This window comes from Glycine soja, chromosome 17 (genome assembly GCF_004193775.1).
Source record: "Glycine soja cultivar W05 chromosome 17, ASM419377v2, whole genome shotgun sequence".
Lineage (NCBI taxonomy): Eukaryota > Viridiplantae > Streptophyta > Magnoliopsida > Fabales > Fabaceae > Glycine > Glycine soja.
In genome coordinates, this window is record NC_041018.1 from 24,094,833 (window position 1) to 24,116,935 (window position 22,103).

At 33.3% G+C, this 22,103-nt stretch overlaps 1 protein-coding gene across 2 annotated transcripts; it reads right to left on the bottom strand.

The window, feature by feature from the left end:
• Positions 1–10,595: 10,595 nt before the first annotated feature.
• Positions 10,596–20,787, bottom strand: LOC114393774 (nucleolar complex protein 2 homolog). Of its 2 annotated transcripts, none has more exons than XM_028355214.1 (14): positions 20,636–20,787; positions 20,360–20,498; positions 17,930–17,990; positions 17,365–17,470; positions 17,214–17,271; positions 17,027–17,121; positions 16,267–16,335; positions 14,756–15,283; positions 13,945–14,244; positions 13,449–13,775; positions 13,072–13,278; positions 12,645–12,734; positions 12,471–12,563; positions 10,596–10,925 (listed from the first exon to the last, which is right to left on the bottom strand). In XM_028355214.1, exons 2-14 carry the CDS (start codon positions 20,466–20,468, stop codon positions 10,854–10,856), a joined length of 2,115 nt encoding a protein of 704 aa, XP_028211015.1. In that variant the 5' UTR covers positions 20,469–20,498; positions 20,636–20,787; the 3' UTR covers positions 10,596–10,853. The 2 variants fall into 2 exon arrangements, with proteins under 2 accessions (XP_028211015.1, XP_028211012.1); XM_028355211.1 differs by having other exon boundaries at positions 17,027–17,133.
• Between the last annotated feature and the right edge of the window lie 1,316 nt (positions 20,788–22,103).

Genomic DNA, 22,103 nt, shown 5'->3' on the forward strand with positions numbered 1-22,103 from the left:
AGCTAGAGCTAAGTGGCTGTTTCAGGGTAAGTATGGAAAGCATAGGTCGACTTATGATCATTGATTGGATTGGTTAATTTACTTAAAAATCCGAAAGGGCAGCCTATAGACATCATTTTGAGGGAAATTAACACTGAGATGATGAAAAATATAGACCGGTGTGTCATTGGTCTTTCGTTCGTAGTGGGATAAACTAACCTAAATAGTCAAGTGAAGGAGACCCATCACTAAGGGAGATGAATTCTTTCGTAAGATTGAAGAGGAAGAAGAATTTGTCAAACAAAAGGGGGAGAAGAAGTAAAAGAAGAAGAAAGCAACAAAAGTAAAAGATGGACTAGCTAAAGGGGAGTGCATCATCTGAGTGGAAAATTTTCTCAAAATCTTTAAACTCTTACTCATTTATTCTTTATGTAATATACTTCTAATTAATAAAATGAGAGTTTTCTAATTAAAAGGACTTTGTCTCAAAGTCTTATGATGCTTATCGTGTTATATAATTATGTTGTAGCACTTAACTGTCATAATTATACCATATATATCTCTTCAACTTTTACATTTGTATTTGTTTGACATCGTAAAAAAGTGAGAGATTGTTAAGTAAAAAGACATTTATGTATTAAAGATGAATTAGGACTCATAATTATTTTGATTAGATGTAAATAAATACAAATAATAAGAGTTGTGTCTTATGTGTTAGCATATCATGGTCTGTATTTTTGTGTCTGAGTGTTTAGAAGATACATTTATATAAGCGATCTGATATAACATTAAGTAGTGCATTTAAGATCTTCATTTAATACTCTATGTCTGAGATTCTTTCTTGTATAAAGTATTCTCCTAGTATCTATCAAAGTCCTATGAAGAATAAATGAAGTCCACGATCTAGAAGTGTTGATCTTCATCAAAAGGTGCATTTTGCTGGTGCAAACCTACTATGATGGAAGAAGTTACTTTCTTGCTAAAATGTAAGAAATGACAACCTATCAAAATGAAAAAGGGACATGTATTTAATGCAAGCATTAAATGTTCCAATGGCCTCAGGATTTTAGATGAAGAACAGAGTGAAGAATCCACCCGTTGAGAGACAACTTATACTTGAAGATGAAGGCTATAAATAGATGAAGGTTTGAAAAAACAAGACATGAATCAACTTGCATGAAAACATTCTTTCATTCTTTCTTGTAATGCTTTCTATAAAACTTTGTATAATACTAAGCTCTCAAAACACCTACCTTGAGAGAAAAGACTAAAAGTGTTAAGTGATATATTCGTCGGTAAGACGATCACATCTTAGTCATTGTGAAAACTTTCAACAAATCTTGTTGATTTTTTTAGAGCCAGCAGTGGCTTGATAGGACAAAGAATATTGGGTTGAAGTGAAGCCTTGGATAGAGCTTGTCTTTGTAAGAGCTAGCAGTGGCAATGAAGAATACTTGTAACTTTTGATAAGTTAATGAAAATTTGGTGGGTTACCAAGAATTAGACATAGTCTCGGGGTAGAGACGAATCAATATAAACTCTTATGTGTTTTTCTTGACTACTCTTCTTTGTGTTTTACTGACAAAGGATTTGAATTTGTTTTTAGACCTTTTTTTTTATCTGATAAAGAAAACCATCGTCTAATGAATCTCTTTTCCATATTCTTTATTTGTTTTCTGAAAAATGTGTATCAGACGATAAACGTGTTTTTGGTTAAAAGAAAAGGTTTAAAATTTCTAAAAACATAATTCAACTTCCCTTCTTGTGTTATTTGCTTCTACAACCAATTTATTGGGTTTAAGATTAAAAAAACACAAAAAAGATAGGGAAGCAGATGATGGAAGATGCAGGGTGCGGTTGGTGGTGGAAGGAGTGGGGTTTGGGATTGGGATGTGAAAAGTGTGAAGAGGAAGGGATTAGTTTTTACATTTTACTTAAAATTAACAAAGTCATTTAATAGTGTTAGCTCAGGGTAGGCAAAAGAAATGAATTTTAACAAAAAGGATGTAAGTGTAATAAGTCATTAACCCAAGAGAGGTCAATGTAATTTGTTATTTTTCCTTTTTTTCTTCTTCATCTTCTCTCTAACCAAACAAAATATATATCATCCATTTTTTATTTAATTACACTTTTGGTCTTAGAGTATCACAAATTCACAATTATGCAATTTTGGTCTCTCAAGTTTCAATTGCACAAATTGGATTCTCCAAGTATCATTATTGTGTAACTCTGACTCCTCTACTAATGTTTTGTTAAATATTTAATAGATTATGTTGATGTAGCACTAGATGATGACATGATCTAATTATATTTTAAGTCTCTCGAGTATTGCAATCATGAGGAACCAAAAGTATAATTAAGTTATGTCAATAAATATGTCAAATAACACATCATTTTCTAATATCACATTAAAAAAAGTGTTAAATAACAAGTGATATATATATATATATATATATATATATATATATATATATATATATATATATATATATATATATATATATATATATACACACACACACATATATATTAGCATATACTTTCATTCCATCCATATCCTTGATGCATTTGACACCTAAATTAAACAGTTACATCTAAGAATCTTCTTCACAGTTAGGCATGGCAATGAAACCTAAACCCGTGCCGCCCAAATCTTTTCTGATTTTGACGAGAAATATCCGAGTTGACCAGATACGAGTTCGGGTTCGGCGATTACACGATTTTTTTAATCGGGATCGAGGACAGGGATGTCACTATCTGTCCCATACTCACTCTCGTACTCGCCCCGATGATGAAATTATTAAAATTTTATTAATTATTTGTTAATTTTTTTTATAATTTTTACATAATTTAAGATTATTTTCTTGATGATTTTTGTAAACAAATGCTCTCCAAATACAAGTAGTTAAAAATAAATGTGTAACAATCAATTTTTTTAAATTAGATTTTTAATATAATTTTTATAAAAAAAAATTACAAATCTAAATTGGGGACTAGACAGAGACAGGGATACCAGACGAATACGGGGATAGCATAATAAATTTTAACTCTTAAGATATCGCAAATGAATATTGGTATATCTTAGGGAGTCTGACCCATTCCTGTCCCGCCCATTATCATGTCTATTCATAATTGAGACTCTTTCAATTTAGTAGTTTGTTTATTCTCTTGGTCATTGTTAGTGATGTTTGATACTTTCCTTCATCCTTAAATTATTAAATTAAAATAAATGGACCGGCCAACTCAGCTGAAATCGCATCATTATTTCGTTAATATCGAAATCATCAAGTCGTAACCACCAAAGTCTTATAGTTGCGTGATTAACCATTAATTGGCCGCACAAGTAACGTAGACAAACCGCAATGTTGCATTACATCAAGAAAAACAATGACGGACAATTTCTTTTTCAGCACACATGATATGATTGATGATGGTATTTTGGGGTTCTATTCTGACGCATCATGCTATATTGCTATTGCATCTGTGGTTAATAAATCCGTTTAAGTTGTCTACTACTGTGTTCATTAATATTTGTCGTCTTAATTTTTTTTACACCAAATAAAATAAATAAATAAATAAATAAAAACTTAAATATATTTTAGTTATTGTAATTTAGTATTTTTTTTTCATCTTTCTAAAATTAGTTTTTTCAAATTATGTTTATTTTTTATCCTTATAGTATTTTAGATACTCTTTTATTTACTGTTCAAAGTATTATCATCTAAAGTGTTCAAAACATAATTTACATGTTATTTTTTTTTTTTTTTGGAAGGGGAATCTAGCTATTAATTATTTAATGAGAAAGGAAACTAAAGAATTCCTTGACAGCGCAATTGATTTGTTTCTGATCTTGACCCAACTATTTTTTTCCTGTTTACGTAAAACGAGCTTGACACATATTCTTAATGATAGCTCTGGTACCATAAACATTTTCTTTACTACATGTTGATGGCATATCATGTGGTCACTGGAAAAAACAACACAAGGAAAAAGTTAATTTGAGGCAACTTCACGTGCTTATCATGTGCTTCTTCCTCGAGTTCCACGAACATGGCCAAAACTCAAATTCCACCTCAAGGGGCTCAAGAATTGTCAATAGACCAAAAACGCAAAGCCAAAAGAAGTTCTCCAAGATATAATTTTTGAGATAAGTTAACAGCTATTTTTTTAATGTAAAAAATAATAAAATATTATAATACTAATATTTTGAATTTTATTTATGTTTAATTAGTCATTTTTAAAATTTATCAATTAGAAAGAGGGGGAAATTTAATTAATGTTTAGTAAAATGGCATTTCTCCAATCAATTCCCTCAAAATATTCGAATAACCTAGTTAGATAAGATAATTTAATATTTGTGTTGTTGGGAGAATAGCCATAGAGGTGGGAGGGATGAAATATTGTTGCTTCCTTTCCAAATATCTCAAATGAATTATATTCTTTTATGTTTTTCCAAGACTTTTTTGCAAGTCAAAAAATATTTTCCTATTGTTTCTTTTTTCCCATTGCGCAAGTCTTATCAATTTTATGAAAAATACCATATTCTTACTCTCTTTTTTTCACAACACTTCTTACAATATTTGGATAGATAAGAGAAAGTATACAATAAAATGAGTGATAAATAAAAAAAGTAAATTATAAATAGAGTTTAATTATTAATATGGTATAATATGATTAGTAAATAACTTTATCTCTAAGCATATCACAAGAGTTCGATTCCTAAGTTGTGTATGAAAAATCTATAGTATTCAAAGTATTATTATTTAAATTGTTTTAAGGACTAAAAATAAAATAAATATAATTTGCAATAACTAAAAATAATAATTTTACAAGAAAAAAGTATAAAAAAAAAACTAAATTATAAATACTAAAAAAAGTATTTAAATCGTTGTTTAATTAAGTGACAAACGCACCCCACAAGATAACTTACGCTTCTTTGTTAATGAAAAGCACGCACAAGACGGAGGGCACGAGACTTCTATAACTTTCTTTGTTAAAAAGGGAAAAGCAGTTGTACGTTACACAAGGAAAACTATGTAGCATGCAATTCTAGATTCTCAACAACTCTTGTTCGTATTATTGGTAAAATGTTTGCTCTTTTTTATATACCAATCAATAATGCCCAAAGTTGGATTAATAGTCAAATTAAGTCACGAAGTGGACTTCTATTCATAGATGCACACTGTGGTGGGTATGGAGATGGCGGAACAACCACATTGCATAGGCTCGGGTGGAGTGCTTCGAAACCATTTAGGTGAATGGATCTTAGGTCAAAGAGATTGTGTCCTGGCAGTTTGGATCCGTAGTTTGCGAGATGGATAAGTTACATATAATTTCCATACCACAATCTTTTTTTTTTTTGAGTTGCTATTGGTTCCTATTAAAGGGGTTGAAATTTTTTTATCTCAAAAATATCATTTTCATGGAATCATGATTTGGTTGAACAAAATACACAACCGAATTAGGATTTCATTGTATTTTTTTCACTCAAATATAACAATAGAATTGTGATTTCATTATTATATATTTTGTACCCTCCTTAACACAATAGAATCAAGATTCCATCGTGTAACTTTTCAGCATCACAACAAAATCTTGATTCTATTGTGATGACTTTCCATATTATTAATAGAATCTTGATTTTGTAAAAAATTTATCAACAATAGAATATTGATTTTGCTATGATATTTAAAAAAATGAAAAAAAAATAGAAAAAACACAATTAGTGTTTTTAAATGTGCTTTTTATTTATTAACAACTACAATGTTGCATTTATTGATTGAGATTTTTTTTTGAGACATTGACAAAACACTTTTTTTTCTAATATGCATGCCAATTGTATTAAATATAGACGTGATCTCAATTATTTATATTGTCAGTGTGATCTCAACCGTTGGTTTGGTATGGATCACGGGGTTTGATGCAACTCAATACTTGCTTCATATTGTATTGCTTAAAACATGGATAGTGAATATGTTATTGTATTTTGCGATGATAACATGATTTCATCAACTGAAGGGATATTATTTGAATATCCTATTAGTCCTAAAGTCGTCACAATAAGTGAGAACATGTTGTTTGATGCCTTACGAAAAACCATTATGGACGTTATCAGAGGTTGCAGAATTTTACTTAATCTTTTTTACTGTCAACCAAATTACGTAGGAGATGGTTATGTTGAATACGAGTGTGTTGAGCTTAAATGTGAAGATGATCTGGGAAAATTGTTTTTCATCTTTTCGAAATTTAGTAGCAAAGATCCAATTGAGTTGAATTCAACTTTTGATTGATCTCCAGATGAAATCCTTATCATGTTGCGCAAACCAAGAAAACCAAGATCTACTAATGAGATCATTGCTCTAATGTGTGATAAATTTGTGTAGTCATGTTTTATTTTATAAAAATTGTACATTGTTTTTATTTTATTTTAAGAACAGTTTGTATTATTCGTGCTTGTTTAGTTGTTGGTTTTTATAAATCAATTAAGGATACCATTGTTGTTACTACTAGGCACATGTGGTTTAAACAGTTGACAGCACAAAAAATAAGTAAATCAACAACAATATAAGCTTTAAAAAAATGTCAAAACAACAAAAATTATACATGTTACATCAAAAGATAATAATAATTAAAATAACAAAAAAAAAATCATTTGCCTCTACCTTTGCCACCCTTGGCAACCTTGGTTTCCCTCTTCCTTTGCCCCTTTAGGCTACACCCAGCTTCGAAGCCATCTTGCAACAATTGTAGAGCTTGTTGTATGGTTTAATGATGACTCATGCCCTCTGGATAGCTCTAAGGTCATGCAAGCTCTGCATAGAACTTGACGCCATCTAAAATCGATCTTGCAAGAGCAATTTCACTTAGTAACTATTTTTGAAGTGAAAATTTAGGGGGGAAATTAACAAAATCAAATTTGATTTACCTAGCAAGAGTAGTCTCAACCTGGTAGGACCCCTAGGTGGCACGACATCGTCGAGAGGAATGACATGCTACTACCTCTCCATCCATATTGTATCACAAGGTTGATACGTAGGACAGGGAGGTGGATGGTGTGGAATGCTCTACACATGGCCAAATTGTCTTAGCACCCTCTCCAAAAGATAAGGCCACACATCAACCTTGCATCCAATGAACCTAGAGAAAAGGGTTTCATGTGCGAAAGGCCTGACACCCCTATGGCCCTCATAAGGACATCACACAACAGCATCCATCTGCAGCTTATCCAGCTTCTCCCTGATTGGAAAGGCAAAGCTAGAACCTTTGGTTGGCTTCCATCTGCTGGCTACAAGGTCATCCAGAGCACCGGTCCCACACTCTGAATAGACAATACTGGGTAGATGTACAAACACCCATGATTGTTAAAAAATATTAACATAAATATTAATTACAATAATAAGGAAAATAAAAAAATAATCATAATACTAAAATAATTTACTTACCATGAGTATTGCCATATAACCTCCAACCTGCTTACCGGTGCACTAGCTCGCATAAAAGAAATGGTCATATAAGTAAGACAGTACAGCGACTGCCCATGTATACTCGTGGCAAGCATCCAGGTTGTCGAGGTAAAGGAGGTAGGCAAGATGGACGTGGATCGAAGACTTGTCGATAAATATCGTACCATAGACCAAGTGCATGTGCATAAGATAAGCCATGGCATCCCACACACACGAGATTGACTCAATGTAGCAGTGATATAGCTCTGTCATCCACGTCAACCTCACCCTAGCACCTGCGGTGGTCAACACCATAGTCCTTCCTCTATCAATATGCCATGGCGGGTCATCAGCAAAATCTTCACAAAGTCTCTCTCAAAGGCAGAGGGGACATGATCAATGTGTCTGCCTATCAGAGGCAAATGCAGGAGACAAGACACATCATCCAAAGTGATGACCATCTCTCTGACAAGCAGGTGGAAGAAGGACGTCTCCTAGTGTCACTTCTCCACAAGGGCATTCAAGAAGCCCTTGTTTGCGATAGGGTACCGTGCCATGACTAGGTCAGCTAACCCCGACCACAGCACATAAGCCCTCAAAAGAGTGGTAGCACCTGGGCACCATGGCTGACAAGCTTCAGCTCTGACCGCACATGGTAGATCCATACATGACCAACACAATGGTCCCTGTAAGGTCAAAGCAAGGACATCAACTGGACCTCCTCCAAATAGATGTCCAAGAATGCCCACTAGTTGTGGCTCTACATATGGTCCATGTGGCTCTGGCTTTAGCCCTTCCTGATGGCATTAGCCATGTGTTGATGTTGTTAGCCTCAGATGCCTCTCTGTAGCATCTTCCCCTTCATGTGAGAGGCCCTCATAAGAAGGGTCACGTTCTACAACGTATGAGGTCTACTTTATCTGAGCCATTTGAATTTAAACAAAAAACAATTAAACTAGTAATAAACATAATACAAAAAACATTAACATGCACAACAAAAACACGATTCTGATGTGTGTTTTGATAAATTATACAACGGAATCATGATTTCGTTGTGTGTTTTACAAACATGTATATTTTGTCGAAACACTCAATAGAATCACAATTTCGTTGTGGCTCTTGCCAAAACACACAACAGAATCGCAATTTCGTTATTATTTTTTTCATAAAAAAGTAAAGGAATCATGATTCCATTGTAGAGAAATATATAACAAACAACAAAACCCAAAAAAAAAAAAAACTTACCTGTTGCATGAATGCAAAGGGGGGTGTGAAGGAGAAGGAGAAGGAGAATGGTTGGGGAAGAAAGAAGAGAAAGAGAAATAAAGGAGTGGGGTGCTAAAGGGAGGGAGAAGCAGGGGTGGATTTTTTAAAACTGGGGCAAAAACGGGTTTTCACTGGCCAGGAGTATTTTTTGTGGGAGTTAATAGTAACTCCCTCTTTTTCTAATGAAGATTAGAGAACGACAAGATGATAGGCATGGTTGGCCCAACGAAAGGGGCCTAAAACAAATTTAAAGAGAAAAAAATTCTTAAAAAAAGTTTTATGTTGGGTCTTTTTGCCAAAACGTAACATTTTTGTCAACATATGTGACCTTTTTTTACTTTATAAAAATCAATAGCAAATATATTTTTGTTGGTAGGCCTAAAGCATAGGTTGTAGTTGCTTTACCTTTGGGTCGATCCTAATGACGGGCTGAAGCATCTCAACTATGTTGTCAACCAATTCGACTTGGTACCTCCTCGACACAAACAAACTGCCCTAATACATGAAATTATGAACTTTTTTACTAGAAATTGGTCCCTTGATATAGTCCATGTTGATAGTGAAGCAAATGGAGTAGCTGACCACCTTGCTAAGGTTGGAGTTCGTCAACCACATTCTTGGCATATTTGGGATTCCTCCTCTTCAAGTTTATAATGAGAGATAGTTTTGTTTACTTGTCATTTTGTATTTTTTCATAGAAGCAAAAAAGAAAAAAAAAATTTCCTCGATTCTCTTTTCATTACTAGTCTTTTGTGAGTTTTGGGGAATGGTTAATATTTAGGTCATAAAAAATGGGACGAATATAAAAGTTTCAAAGAGTTATTCTTTGATTCTCTCAAAAAGAGTTATTCTTTGATGTTATCTTAAGGGAGGTTTTAAAAAATTAAAGGGTATGAGAGTCATCTAAAACGACATCAGCATAATTTTTTCCTTATTTTAATTCTTCAAAAAAGTTGATTCTAAATTAACATCAAAATTTGTTTACCACTTTAGTCCTTCATTATTTGATAGCATTTTATAATTTGTAGTTTGTTAGATTAATTAAATCTTCTAAAAAATAATTTGGTTATAAATATGATGTAAACCATTAAAATATATTTTTATTTCATTCTGATTCTCTTGAATGGATCATTAAAATACATTTTTGTCAACCATATTCATTCAATTGACGATTTTTTACTACCCTTGAAACCAAAAACTTTACAATTGTTTCTTATATATTTCGCTTTTTATAGTAATTCCTTCAAGAGTCATCCTTTCTTGTAGTTGTTATAACCTTTTTTACATGTTGATATTGTTTGCATATAAGCTGACACCCACACAGTACATACAACCATAATTATCAAACCCGATCCAATCATTGACCCAATTGAGATAATGAGTCTGAGTCAATAATTCAACTAGTGGACTAATAATTGACTCGGTTTATATTAAAAATTTTAAAATTATATATGTATATATTATATATAAGTATAGAACTAACATTATTCGATTAAGAAAAGTTCATCCATAATTTCATACTCCAAAATCTAAAATAGCAATTAAAGTATTAAAGTTGATAACACAAGTGAAGTATATTAGTAATAAAGAGAGTGTAAATAACAACTACCTAAATTAAAACACAAGTCCAGTTTTCAATAAACAAAATGAGTCAATTTTCCAATAAACAAAAAAAGTGTGGATAAACTTTTCACACTCTCATTATTTTTTTAACGTGCACAACCCAATCTGGGTTTTTAAAATCAACCCCGTCACCGGGTTTTCACAAAACCGGTCGGATTTGGCTGAACCATCCCGGGTCACATGCATGAACGATCCAATAACAAAATCGGTCCAATTATGTCACCGGATCCCGGTTCAACCGGCGGGGCCCAACCGGGTTACACAACTATGCATACAACTTTGCCATCTTCCGAAAAAAAAGCAAAATTTCAACCTCATTCATGTATTACATTTCCTTTGAAACCTCGGGACTCAATACATCAAAATCTAGAATATTTCAAAAATAACGCTCATTGGGTCCAATAAATGGAACTGCATTTGTAATGAACGTTTACATTTGACGAGATAATCTCAACCAAACGTAAATGTGTCAGACTACAGAAAGTAAAATATGGTTTCATTAACCTCATGTAGAACAAAAGCAAGAAGAAAGCAACTATTGTTTCAAGACTCAGTAGCGACCACGTCAATGTTGCCATTTGGATGTTGCATTTTCTTCTTTCCTTTGCCTGAAGACTGCAACATAGATCATGGATAATGTTACGAACACAACACTTCGATTATTTAAATTTAAAAGCATAATGTATTCAAATTGATGACTAAAAATTTAATCCTTTTGTCTTCCCTAGGGAATTTGGGATTGCCCCGTATTATTGATAATTGATAAATATAACAGTTGAGAAGCGCATAAGCCTAAGGTGGCATGAATGGTAAATTTTGTGAAAGTTTATATCTAATGGTGACTTTGATAATGACAAAGTAATCAAGATATAACATTGTCGGAATGTGCAAGAAATCTATTTGAAATAGCTGCATTTTAAAGATTAGGTCCGTGTATCTTTTTTTCAGATTCATGTATAGTGCTTTAATTCATATGCTTGTTCCTCTTGTAAATATAATATGTAATTTGTCTGTATGTTTGTGTGTGTATGAGATATCACTCGAGCATTTCACAAGTTCCTCAGTTCAAATCTTCAACTAGGTTTCAGAGTGGACAAACTTGAGAAAATTCTCCTTATTACAAGTTTTTTAGACAAACTTAAGAAACTCTCTCATTAAGCAATGCCTTTCTCATTTAGGGTGGACCCCCTCTTCAAACTGGGTGATTCTTCTTTTCTCAAAAATATTTGTATAAAAAAATGTCTATATACATAACTCAATTAATGAATATAACTTGGTGGATTTTAATTGTCCCATCCCTACACGAGTCAAAATACATTATACTACCTCTTGAAATGCACATCCTACAACTCCACTAATATTTGGAAAGACTTGTATATGTTTTTGGTCTCTCAAATTTGAGTCACTTTATTTTTGGTGCCTTTAATTTTAATTTTCCTTTTTGAGTCCCTCCATTTACAAGAAAATGCTTTTTTAGTCACTCTTGACTATTTTTGACGGTTTGAATGCACAATCTGTGACGGTTTTTTACCACAATAGGGACTAAAAAAAGAGGATGAGGTATGAGGTATCCCTCAATTGCAAATCCCTATTTTGACTAAATAAGAAATTGCAAGAAAACCACATTATTCAATTCATTGCAAGAGTGCCAGGACCCAACTCAGATCAACAAACTTACATTAGGATTATGCTATTTGAATTCTGTTATCATAGCTTAACTTCAGGATTTATCATTAGTTTGGGATTATGTTATTTGAATTCTCTCATCATAGCTTATCTTTAGGATTTATCTTGGTTATTTTGTTTTCTATCTTTTAGGGAGAGTTGGTTGAGGGAGGGAATAATAAATATTGGACAGTCTGTGAAGGAGAGGAGATTAGGTAATTATCTCTTGAACTGTATAGCATAGCATGTGCTCTGGGAGAGGAGTAGCAGCAGATTAATCTGTCAATCTCTTTCTATTTGAAATAATAATACCCAAACCATTCTTGGGTACCCATCAAAGAGAGTGAGGCATGAGGCACCCGTCAAGAAAGAAAAGAGTGACATCCCTGTGACCCTAAAGGATGAGGTATCCCAAAAGTGTACAGACTCGAAAAAGCATGAATGGGACCATACATAAAGAAACTAGGAAGATGCAAGTGATTAAGTCAATCATACCTTTCTATTTGAAATTGATTTCCTAGAAGATGCCTTGTTCATGATGCTTTTATAATATTGTGTAAACGGAGTGTTACCATTCCGTTTTTCAACCTGCCAAATCAGATGTTTAACTAGTCTAGTTACACCAATATGACTGAGACTGATTTAGAGATGAATTAAGTGAGAGATAACCTGAAGAAATGATTCAACAGATTGCTGATCCTTCGGTGAGAAAGGCACCTCTTCTCTTTTCTTTTGCACAAAGCCAATATTCAGCTCCACCTGAATTTCCGCACCCCCCCCCCCCCCACCCCCCCCAAAAAAAAAGGCAAAGAGTTTGAAATTGTGCTTTAACAACGGACAAAAGGGAAAGGCAAAAAATGCTTAAACATCAAGCAGGGAAAGGCTTCCAAGAAATGACATAACAAGTTGATCTAAACTCCTTGACAGAACTTAACAGCAAAATTAATAGCCAGTTTGCAATGTGGTTGTGGTTTAAAGGTTCAATTTGCCTTACAGTGTGTCAGACATTCAATTAAATGTCAAAGTTAAAGATGGCAACAATATACTCTAAAGAGAGAGACAAGAAAACAGGATCACATTTTATTAGAACTTATACCTGATCAATGAAACGCTTGATAACCCGTCTGAAACTCTCAACAGAAGTTCTCTCAAAGACCTTCTTGAGGTGTATAAGTGGAGCTGTTGCCAGCTCAGGAAAAGATATATGGTAGCTCCATTGTGCAAAGTGCTCCGAAAGGAGTTCAATGGCAGATGAGACACACTCTTCTTGGAAGCCACGTGATTTTAACCAATGCTTCGGAAGCTGCAATAATTTTAAAATGTCAACTACAACAATTGAGTAAATGATTTAACGTGCCATGGATTAAGAGGCCTTGAGATATTAGAATACACATAAATTTTTAAGCAAAATAAAATATAAAAAAAATTGTGTGTGGGGGGGGGGGGGACTGCTCTATCAAATTCATATCTGACCTTTATAGTAGTAGACATAGGTTGCAAGACTTTGCCAGATTTCCCGCTATCCTTGGTAATTTTGTATTCTAAAACATCCAGCACCAATGATGTAACAGGGATGAAAACCCCACTAGAACCAGAAAGCTTATTAAGCCATTGGATACATCTGAGTCTCAGTGGTAAATATCTAGGGCCAGGAAACAGGAGAGCAACTCCATTTATAATCTGTACGATCATATACAGCAATGGCTGAAGATCGTAGTCATGTATGTTTGCTGATATAAATGTAACCCAGAGATCAATGCAATTGATGTACTGCCAACTGCAAATTGTCTTAACCACCTCCTATCCATAAAATATAAGGCAGAATATCAGAAAATTTTCCTCGGCATGGTAATATGATACTATGCTTCTATAGAAACTTGTACATGTTATTTAATTGTTTAATAGACTGTTCATTAAACTTAACATCAATAAAAGGTGGCAACCAATATTAAAATTGATTAAAGCTAACCTTCTTTTTGGTTTGCCACCCATTCTGCAATATCTTACCCAGATGCAATATACATGTCATTGCTTTGTTAGATGACTTTTGCACATCTAAACAACATAGCTCCACAAAGGAGTTCCTTAGAAAATGTATATGTTCAAACTTTCGCTCAACAAATTGAGAGTGATTAATGAAGGCCTTGTATGTTTTCACGAAGCAGAAGTCGAACCAATTAGAGCTAGAGGCAGAAACTATATCGTGTATAATGAGAAAGGAGTGTGACGATAGAGACCCATGACCTGTTGCCCAGAGATGAACAGAAATCTGCAATAAATTCAAGGGCAAGGTAAGGAAGATTTTACATGGCATGAGATTGACATTACACACATCTTAGCCAAAAGGCCAAGAAAGTATATAAGATCTTACTTTAAACACAAACCATAACTAAAGTATCAACTCAACAGAATCAAATCACAGTTATCAAGTTATCAACCAATTTGGATGAAACATATTGCTACTATTAGAAAGTTAATATCATGACAGTCAATTGATTCCTATTCAAATAAAATTGACTGCACAAACTCTTTTTTGATAAAACTATAAACAGTTTACGAAATTCTTGCAAGAAGACTGCAAGGTATTTCCAAATAGATATATTTCATACCAAATGACCAGTAAGTAGTTAAAAGAAATTACATGAAATAGGAAACCAGAGAACTATCACTTGAGAAAATGAAAATACAATCTTCTCTCTTAGACTACCTAGACCAGCATCTGTTTAACAAAGCAAGGATAAATTTCAAGAATTTTTTACCAGTACTAAATTTAAGAATACCTTAAGAAGATTGCGCAGTAAAGATGGAAAGGCAAAGAGAAAAATAATTGAAGCTCTGAGCCGACAAATTGAGAAGGCCAATATTTCAGAGTCAGTGACCTGGTTCAGGAGAAAAACAGTACTCCTTATGTACGACTTAATAAGTGGTCTAACAGACAACCACTTTGTTGTATTCTTTAGGTCCAAAACAGTTTCCTTCCTGGAACTTGAGCTTGATATTCCCAATAACCTCCTAAATGTAGTATCAGCCTCATGTAGCATGAACATTAATATCTTGCAGAAAGTTTCACTCTTCTGAATGCCATGAGTAAAGACACAACCACTGACACTGATTGCTTCAGAATCATTGTGGCATGCTTCCCTATAAGCATTTATGAGACATGTAAGGGCAGGAACATTACACTGTTCTTTGATCACTTTACACAATGAATCAACAGATGCACTTGTCAACAGTTTACCCACATGAGAACATGCACTGTTGTTATCCACTGGCTGCACCCGATCTAAACTTTTTTCATCATCTGAACTCTAAACCTCATAATAAGAAAAACAAAGTCAATTTTTATTAACATAAGTGCTAGTTGGTTCAAAAGTTAAAAGTTAGAGAGCATGAAATAATAACATCCAGTGAAATAGTAGCTGTACTATTTACTATTAGTTATCATGTATAGCTCTAATCTGAGCTACATGTTTTCCCTACAATATTATCCTTATATAATTCCAAGAAACATTTAAAAGTACTATCGAGAATAAGGTATCATTTTAAATAATGCGACAGATATTCCAAATTAGGGAAAGCAGCCAATCTTTATTACAGAAAGAACACCCAATGACAAGTATCAATCTGATACAGGGCAGTGATCAAGAATGTACAATAGAATAAATCTCCTCTCTACACTCTAGGTATTCAAGAGACCTGTAACTATCCCTTCTATTGAATTCCCAAAATACAAGCTACTCCTCTCTTGGTACCCCTCTTTCACCAACTTCCCTTTTAGTTAGCTAACTTACCTAAGTAACAGTAGTTAATATTTTGTTACATAGAATAATGCCACTGATTCTCTGCTGCCCAACCTATTCCTCCTATAGACCATATTTGTTGTAAGCCACTATCATACTCCCATAGAGATTTCCAATCCCTCTGCAAATACTAGGGAATAGCAATGCGAGGCGGGAATCTCAGGTAACACTATAATATATCACATTCATATGCACCAGTCCAGCAATAACAAACAGTCTATGCCACAACTGCCACACAATCAAATTCAACCACAATTGAGTTTCACTTCTCAGCATTTATTCCAACTAAACTCAATGATTCTTGTCACTTTTTACCTATGCTCCACCAAGTGAATGGCATTAAAAAGGGAACAATAGTGAAATACAACCATCTGATCAACAGAAGTGAAATACATTAACTAGCTAAGCAGGCTAAAATTCAATGTTAGTGAAATATTCTCTGAAAAAAAATCTACAGGTAAGTTCCACATTCTTATTAATAAACTACTCACAATTTCTTCATCTTCGGTTTGTTCAATCTTCATATTATAACTTTCTAGAAATTTAGAAAACCCTGGATCCTGGAGATTTCAAAAAGAAAGCTAAGTTAGATATTAGTACAAGAAACATTGAATGGAAAGAAAAAAAAAAAAAAAACAGAACCAAATACTTTCTTTGTTATAACCAAAGAAGATGAAAAATGAAAAACAACATAATGTGCCACTGCATAAAACTCAGCACCTAAACATAAAAGTCCAAATTCATCGAAAATAGTAACAACTAAAGCTTCTCTATCCTTTGTCTATCTTATATGCTTAGTTATTGCAGAACTAAGTACTAACAAGTCCACAATTTACTGTAAGAAATAATTTGAGGCCTGTATCAACTTCAACTACCCTATTAAACTTGGTAAGTAAGTAGGATAGAACAGCAAAAATTTCAGCTTTCAACATCAAACACTAGATGTTTCATGTTACTGTAATCTTGACAGCGCCTTGTAATACTGTTTGGCTTGTTCACTGTTGTTTATCCTTTTTCTGACTAGTATATCCTCCCTGTAGCTGTTGTACCCTCCTTTATTTCCAATAAAATTTCTTTTACTATAAAAAGGAAAAAAGGACACTAGCATGGCATAATTGTTCAAAAGAAGTATTAATCAAATAAAAAGGTATCCATTCATATGAAATTATGGAACAATAAACCTCTCCATTTAACAGGATAAAATTTAAATAGAGAAAACCACCATTAAACCATAAGACACAAGAAAACCACCTTTTCTTTCAATTTGTTCAACTTTTTTGCCTTCTTTAAAAGGTCTGCACAAATATCTTTGTTTTGCACTGATAAGGAACTAGCACCGTTGCTGTCTGAAAGAAAAACTAGCATCAAAGTCTGTTGAAACACAAGCAAAGAGAGAAATTACAAATAGTTTAAACTGAAAAGCTAGAAATGTCCTTACTCCCAATATAGTTTTCATTTTCATTGTCACTTCCAATAACATGTGAAAAGCTTGAGTCCTAATCACAAACTCAAGAAATCAATACACCAAATATACAATAGCTAAAGCAAATGAAAAATTAAAATTAACAAGAATAAATTATAATTTAAACCTCTGAAAGAAATCCGTCACTGTCTGAATCATCTCCAAGCACCTCACTGTCATCTTCACTGAATAGAGCATCAAGAGAAGTGTCTTGAAACTCTTCAACGACTATTCTGATAACAAAAAATGAATTGTTTGTTATTAGTGCAGGAACATGTAGAGCCATCAGCCAATATTTCTCCAAGAATGATTATAGTAAATCATCTGTGTTAAATGTTCCTCATCAATTAAGTTTACTTTATCCACAACACCTTGATAATATTCCTCACAATTACTATCATAATTCAAGAAAAATGAATAACAAAACGCACCTCCAACAGACGATTTATAGGAATTATTTCTCTTAGATTAAGACAACATCAACCAGTTGCATTGATTAGAATATTTAGTGTTTTATAGAATTTTCTGTTAATTTATAAACAAAATGCTTTGGTGGACAACACCCACATAGTTCAAAACCAAATAAAAGGAAAATATTGGTTAAAAACAATGACATCAGAATCAGTATAGTAGTAATAGAAACAAGAATATATGATGAGAATCATCAGACTGTATTTAGGTTACCATTTTACCTTTCATTTGATGGATTTGTTGCATCATTCTCTAGGTTTTCTTCAATATCCTGATTATCTCCTGTTGCAGTCAAATTTTCAGAAAATTAAAATTGAAATTGATCAGAAGCCACAAAGAATTAGTACATTAATTGGAAAAAAAAAACCAGAATGCCATAAAGCAATTATCTGCTTCCTAGAGCTATCCAAAAATAGCAAAAGAAGAGATCTGAATTCACAAATGAACTGAGTCTGGTGCTTTTCAATAGCTAAACTTAGTCAATAATCCATACTGAACAAGTGCCGCATACTACTAGCCAACTTAAAGTATTTCAAAGGTTTCCTGATTTAATATACTCCCTCCGGTTCTTATTATAAGGTCCAATTAACTAATTCACATAGATTAAGAAATTAGGTTAATTAAGTTGAGAGCATTAAATTTGTCTTAAATTGGTATTTTTTTTTCAAAACTATCCCTATAAATAAAACTAACAAACATTAATGAGTTATATTTCTCCACTATCACAGCATTCTAGAACTAATGTTAATGAAGGGCATTTAGTGAAAAAAATAATTAATGCATAGGAAATTGTAAATTGGACCTTATAAAAAGGACCAAGCTACACTTTTTATTTGGGCCTTATAATAAGAACCAGAGGGAGTATTAAAATAAATGTAATCAGTGCTGTCAAATGGTGGCCAATGGCAGATTAGCAGTGCTATGGCATATTTTCTCCAATGTTTATGTCCAAATCGTTTTACTCTTGTTTCTTGCTAAGATTACAAAGCATGTACCCTGTCTTGCTCCTACTAAAGCAAAAAACCTTTGATTCCAAAGTCTATCTCCAAAACTCAAAGTTTACAGTTAATTTCTTCTTCCTTTGATTTCTCACTTAGAATTATATCATTCGCAAAAAACATGCATTTAGTGATACTCTTTTCTATGTCCCTGGTAAACATTAAACAAGTAATGACCCTGATGTAAATCTATCCTAATTGAAAAGTTGGGGGTAACATTGCAAGGGTAAGATGAAATAGTATTTTTGAGTTTCCAGCAAGTCTGTTTCAAATATAGAAACAACTCATTTGACCATCAAATTTTCTATCTGTCGGTGTAACTGTAACATTGTTTTCTTTGGTTCTGCAAAAACCATCCTGCCAGCAGCAAAATCTACTGTCTCTTGGCCTCTCCCTAAGAAACTGCTGCAAAAAACATTACTGTCTCTGTGAACTGCAAAAAAAGCTATCCATCCACTCTCTTCATTTTATTTCGCAAGCCACCCAACTGAACCCACAGGCCCATTACCTGCCATCCATTATCCATCCACTGATTTTCTTTTATTCCACCCTTTAACCTTCCAACTTAAGTCCTTTAACTCACCCACTCACCCAGTTCCAACCTTCAATTACCTTGTTGTTAGTATTTTTCTTCTTTCTTTTCAATTAAGATCTGCATATTCCTCTCTCCATTTTGAATTTAGAATCTGAAACTTAGTCTATCTATCTATCTATATCTAACATAAATCTAAGCCAATTCTTCCATGCTGCCATTCTCAATTGAGAACACTGCGTGTAAGCCATTCATTACAAGACTGAGTAAAAAGAAATAATCAAATAAAGACTAAACAATAGTATTATTTGGTCAGTTTTTATATTTCCCAGCACATATGGCTCTTTCTCAATTCCCTTCAACAGGCAACAGAAAAAAAATTGCTGTCACATGGTGTATCACTCCATACACTGGACCAATACAAACATGATGCATCTGATTTACATTTCCCAATTTCAGCCCCAACATGAAATATTTGTCAAACATATCTAGTTTCAATTAGTCCAGCACATAAATAAATAAATAAATAATCTTGTGTACAGGAGAGGCACTCCCACAAGAATAAAAGCTAGGTGATTGACTAAGCTCATAAAAATTAAGGCTTTCTAAATTCTAACAAGTAGAAAGAAAAAGAAAAACTGGCACTGAACAAAAAAATAATCAAAAAGATGAAAAATAGATGAAGAGCAAACCATAAAATATGAGAAATAGTACTTGTGTACAGATGCATTCCAACAGAAGTAAACCAAAAATATAGTTAATCATTTCAATCCTGTATCCTTTAAAAAGGTTGGGAATCTAGATTTTTTAAACTCAAGTACTTGGCTATCTACTTCCTGCCTTCATTCATGGTGCGGTCTGGGACATATCCAAACAAGAATTTCTCAAAATTATATTAAGGAATATTTACCTCCCTAGATCTAAATTCAAGAAGCTAAGTGGGCATTTTCCATAATTTCTAAAAATATATTTACAACTTCAGAGACTATAAAACCACTAAAATAGATTAAAAAAAATCAAAATCCTAATAAGTACAATAAGCAAGTAGGGATAAATAAACAGAAGAGAGTTAAACTAATATACGAAAGACAGCACGAAAGTAATTATATAAAATTCCTTACTTTTTGAAGCTTTCCTTTTGAACTTGGAATTTAACTTCCTTTTGTTCCTCAAAACAGACTGCAAATTCTTTTTCGCAAACTTCCTTGCCTTCTTTCCCAACTTTCCCATTTATATTAACAGAGAATCAATCTAGACGCACTAAAAAACAAGAAAGTAACAATCAATAACAATAATAATAATAATAACACGCATATTACATATGCAATCTTAGTGTTGGGATCAGACATCAAAAAACCTCGAAATTCAAATAGATAAAGAGAGAGAGAGAGAGAGACCAGAGAGAGTGAGGGTGAAAACGGCGGCGTATGATGGAAGAGAGTGTGCTGTGCGGATTATGTGAGGCAGCCGAAGAAGTGGTAGGCGGCAGGAAGCTAAATACGAAGTGGACACAGAGAAGAGGGACAGGGTTTAAGGTAAGGGGTTCGTTCGTGCAAGTTTTTAGGGTATTGCTTCCTGCACCCCATATTTTAGTTTTAAAATTAATCAAAAGTCCGGAAATACCCTCAGATAGTTTTAAGTTTTTTTAGGATAAATATTTATTTTGGTCCTTGCAAGTATGAGGGGGTGATAGATTGGTCCCTCAAAAATGCAAAAATCAAATTTAGTCATTTGATGTGCAAAAAGTGCAAAAAATTGATCTTGCAGATAATTTAATGACAAATTGAATCCTGAACTTTGCAACTTAATATCAATTGGTCCTTGAAAAATATAATTTATTATCAAATTAATTCTTTAGCATTACAACTTAATGACAAAATGGTCTCACAAATTTAATGATAGGATCAAATTGTTATACTTTTTGCACATTTAATGACTAAATTTGAACTTATCATCTTTTAGGACCAAAATGGGTATTTATAATTTCTTTATTATCTCAAACATCAGATTTAGTAACGTATGCACCCATGCCTTTTGGAATAAGCATGAGTTTGGTTTGCTAGGAAAGGGAGAGAAATTGAAGAGAAAAATTCACTATTTAGTGTGGATCTCACACTTTTTTTACTCTATTTTAATTCAAATATTTGTTCTCTATGTTACTCCATTCCATTCATTCCACTGAATCAGACCATGTCTGATACAATCCTCCCTAGGAAGGGACCAGTCACTAGAGTCATGAGCAAGAGGCTCCAAGAGGATTGGGCTAGAGCTGTTGAAGAAGGCCCTAGGGTTCTCATGAACCTTGGGGTAGATTTCTGAGCACATGGGCCAAGGTTGGGTCCAATTATCTTTGTACATATTAGATTAGGATGTCATTATATTTGATCATTATATTTAGGGCTCCACAATGTAGGTAGGGTACTCTAGAAATATAGGATTTTTCAGCCCTTGTATTTTAGGGCACCTAGACTAGTTTTTATATTAGGGGTAGTTTTGTAATTTCACATGCACTAAGTGAATATTTGATGTATGTGTTGGGAAATAAATTTAATTGAATTGGTAGAAGCCCAAGCCAATTAAATTTTAGGGGGAGAGGTGAGCATTTGCTTACTACACCCTATTGTCACATCATATAGTCACACTTTGTGCAGGTCCTTCATGCTTTACATGTCTCATGACACCTAAGCACACCCTTAGTGAAAAATATTGGAATTGATCTTGGATTAGTTTAGTGAAATTTTGGCTCCAAAATTTGGTTCCACAAATTCAATTTCAAATTCAAGTGAAATTTGAATTGAAATTCAAATTTTCCTTCAATTTTGTGTGACATTTGGGCTATAAATAGAGGTCATGTGTGAGCATTTT

What these genes read in the sequence shown, in the direction of transcription:
- LOC114393774 (XM_028355211.1), bottom strand. Translation starts at nt 20,468, where the DNA reads ATGGGAAAGTTGGGAAAGAAGGCAAGGAAGTTTGCGAAAAAGAATTTG. An exon ending in CTGTTGAATCATTTCTTCAG is followed by an intron (nt 12,564 to 12,644) that starts GTTATCTCTCAC and finishes CTGATTTGGCAG; the next exon opens with GTTGAAAAACGGAATGGTAA. An exon ending in AATCAATTTCAAATAGAAAG is followed by an intron (nt 10,926 to 12,470) that starts GTATGATTGACT and finishes TCTATGTTGCAG; the next exon opens with TCTTCAGGCAAAGGAAAGAA.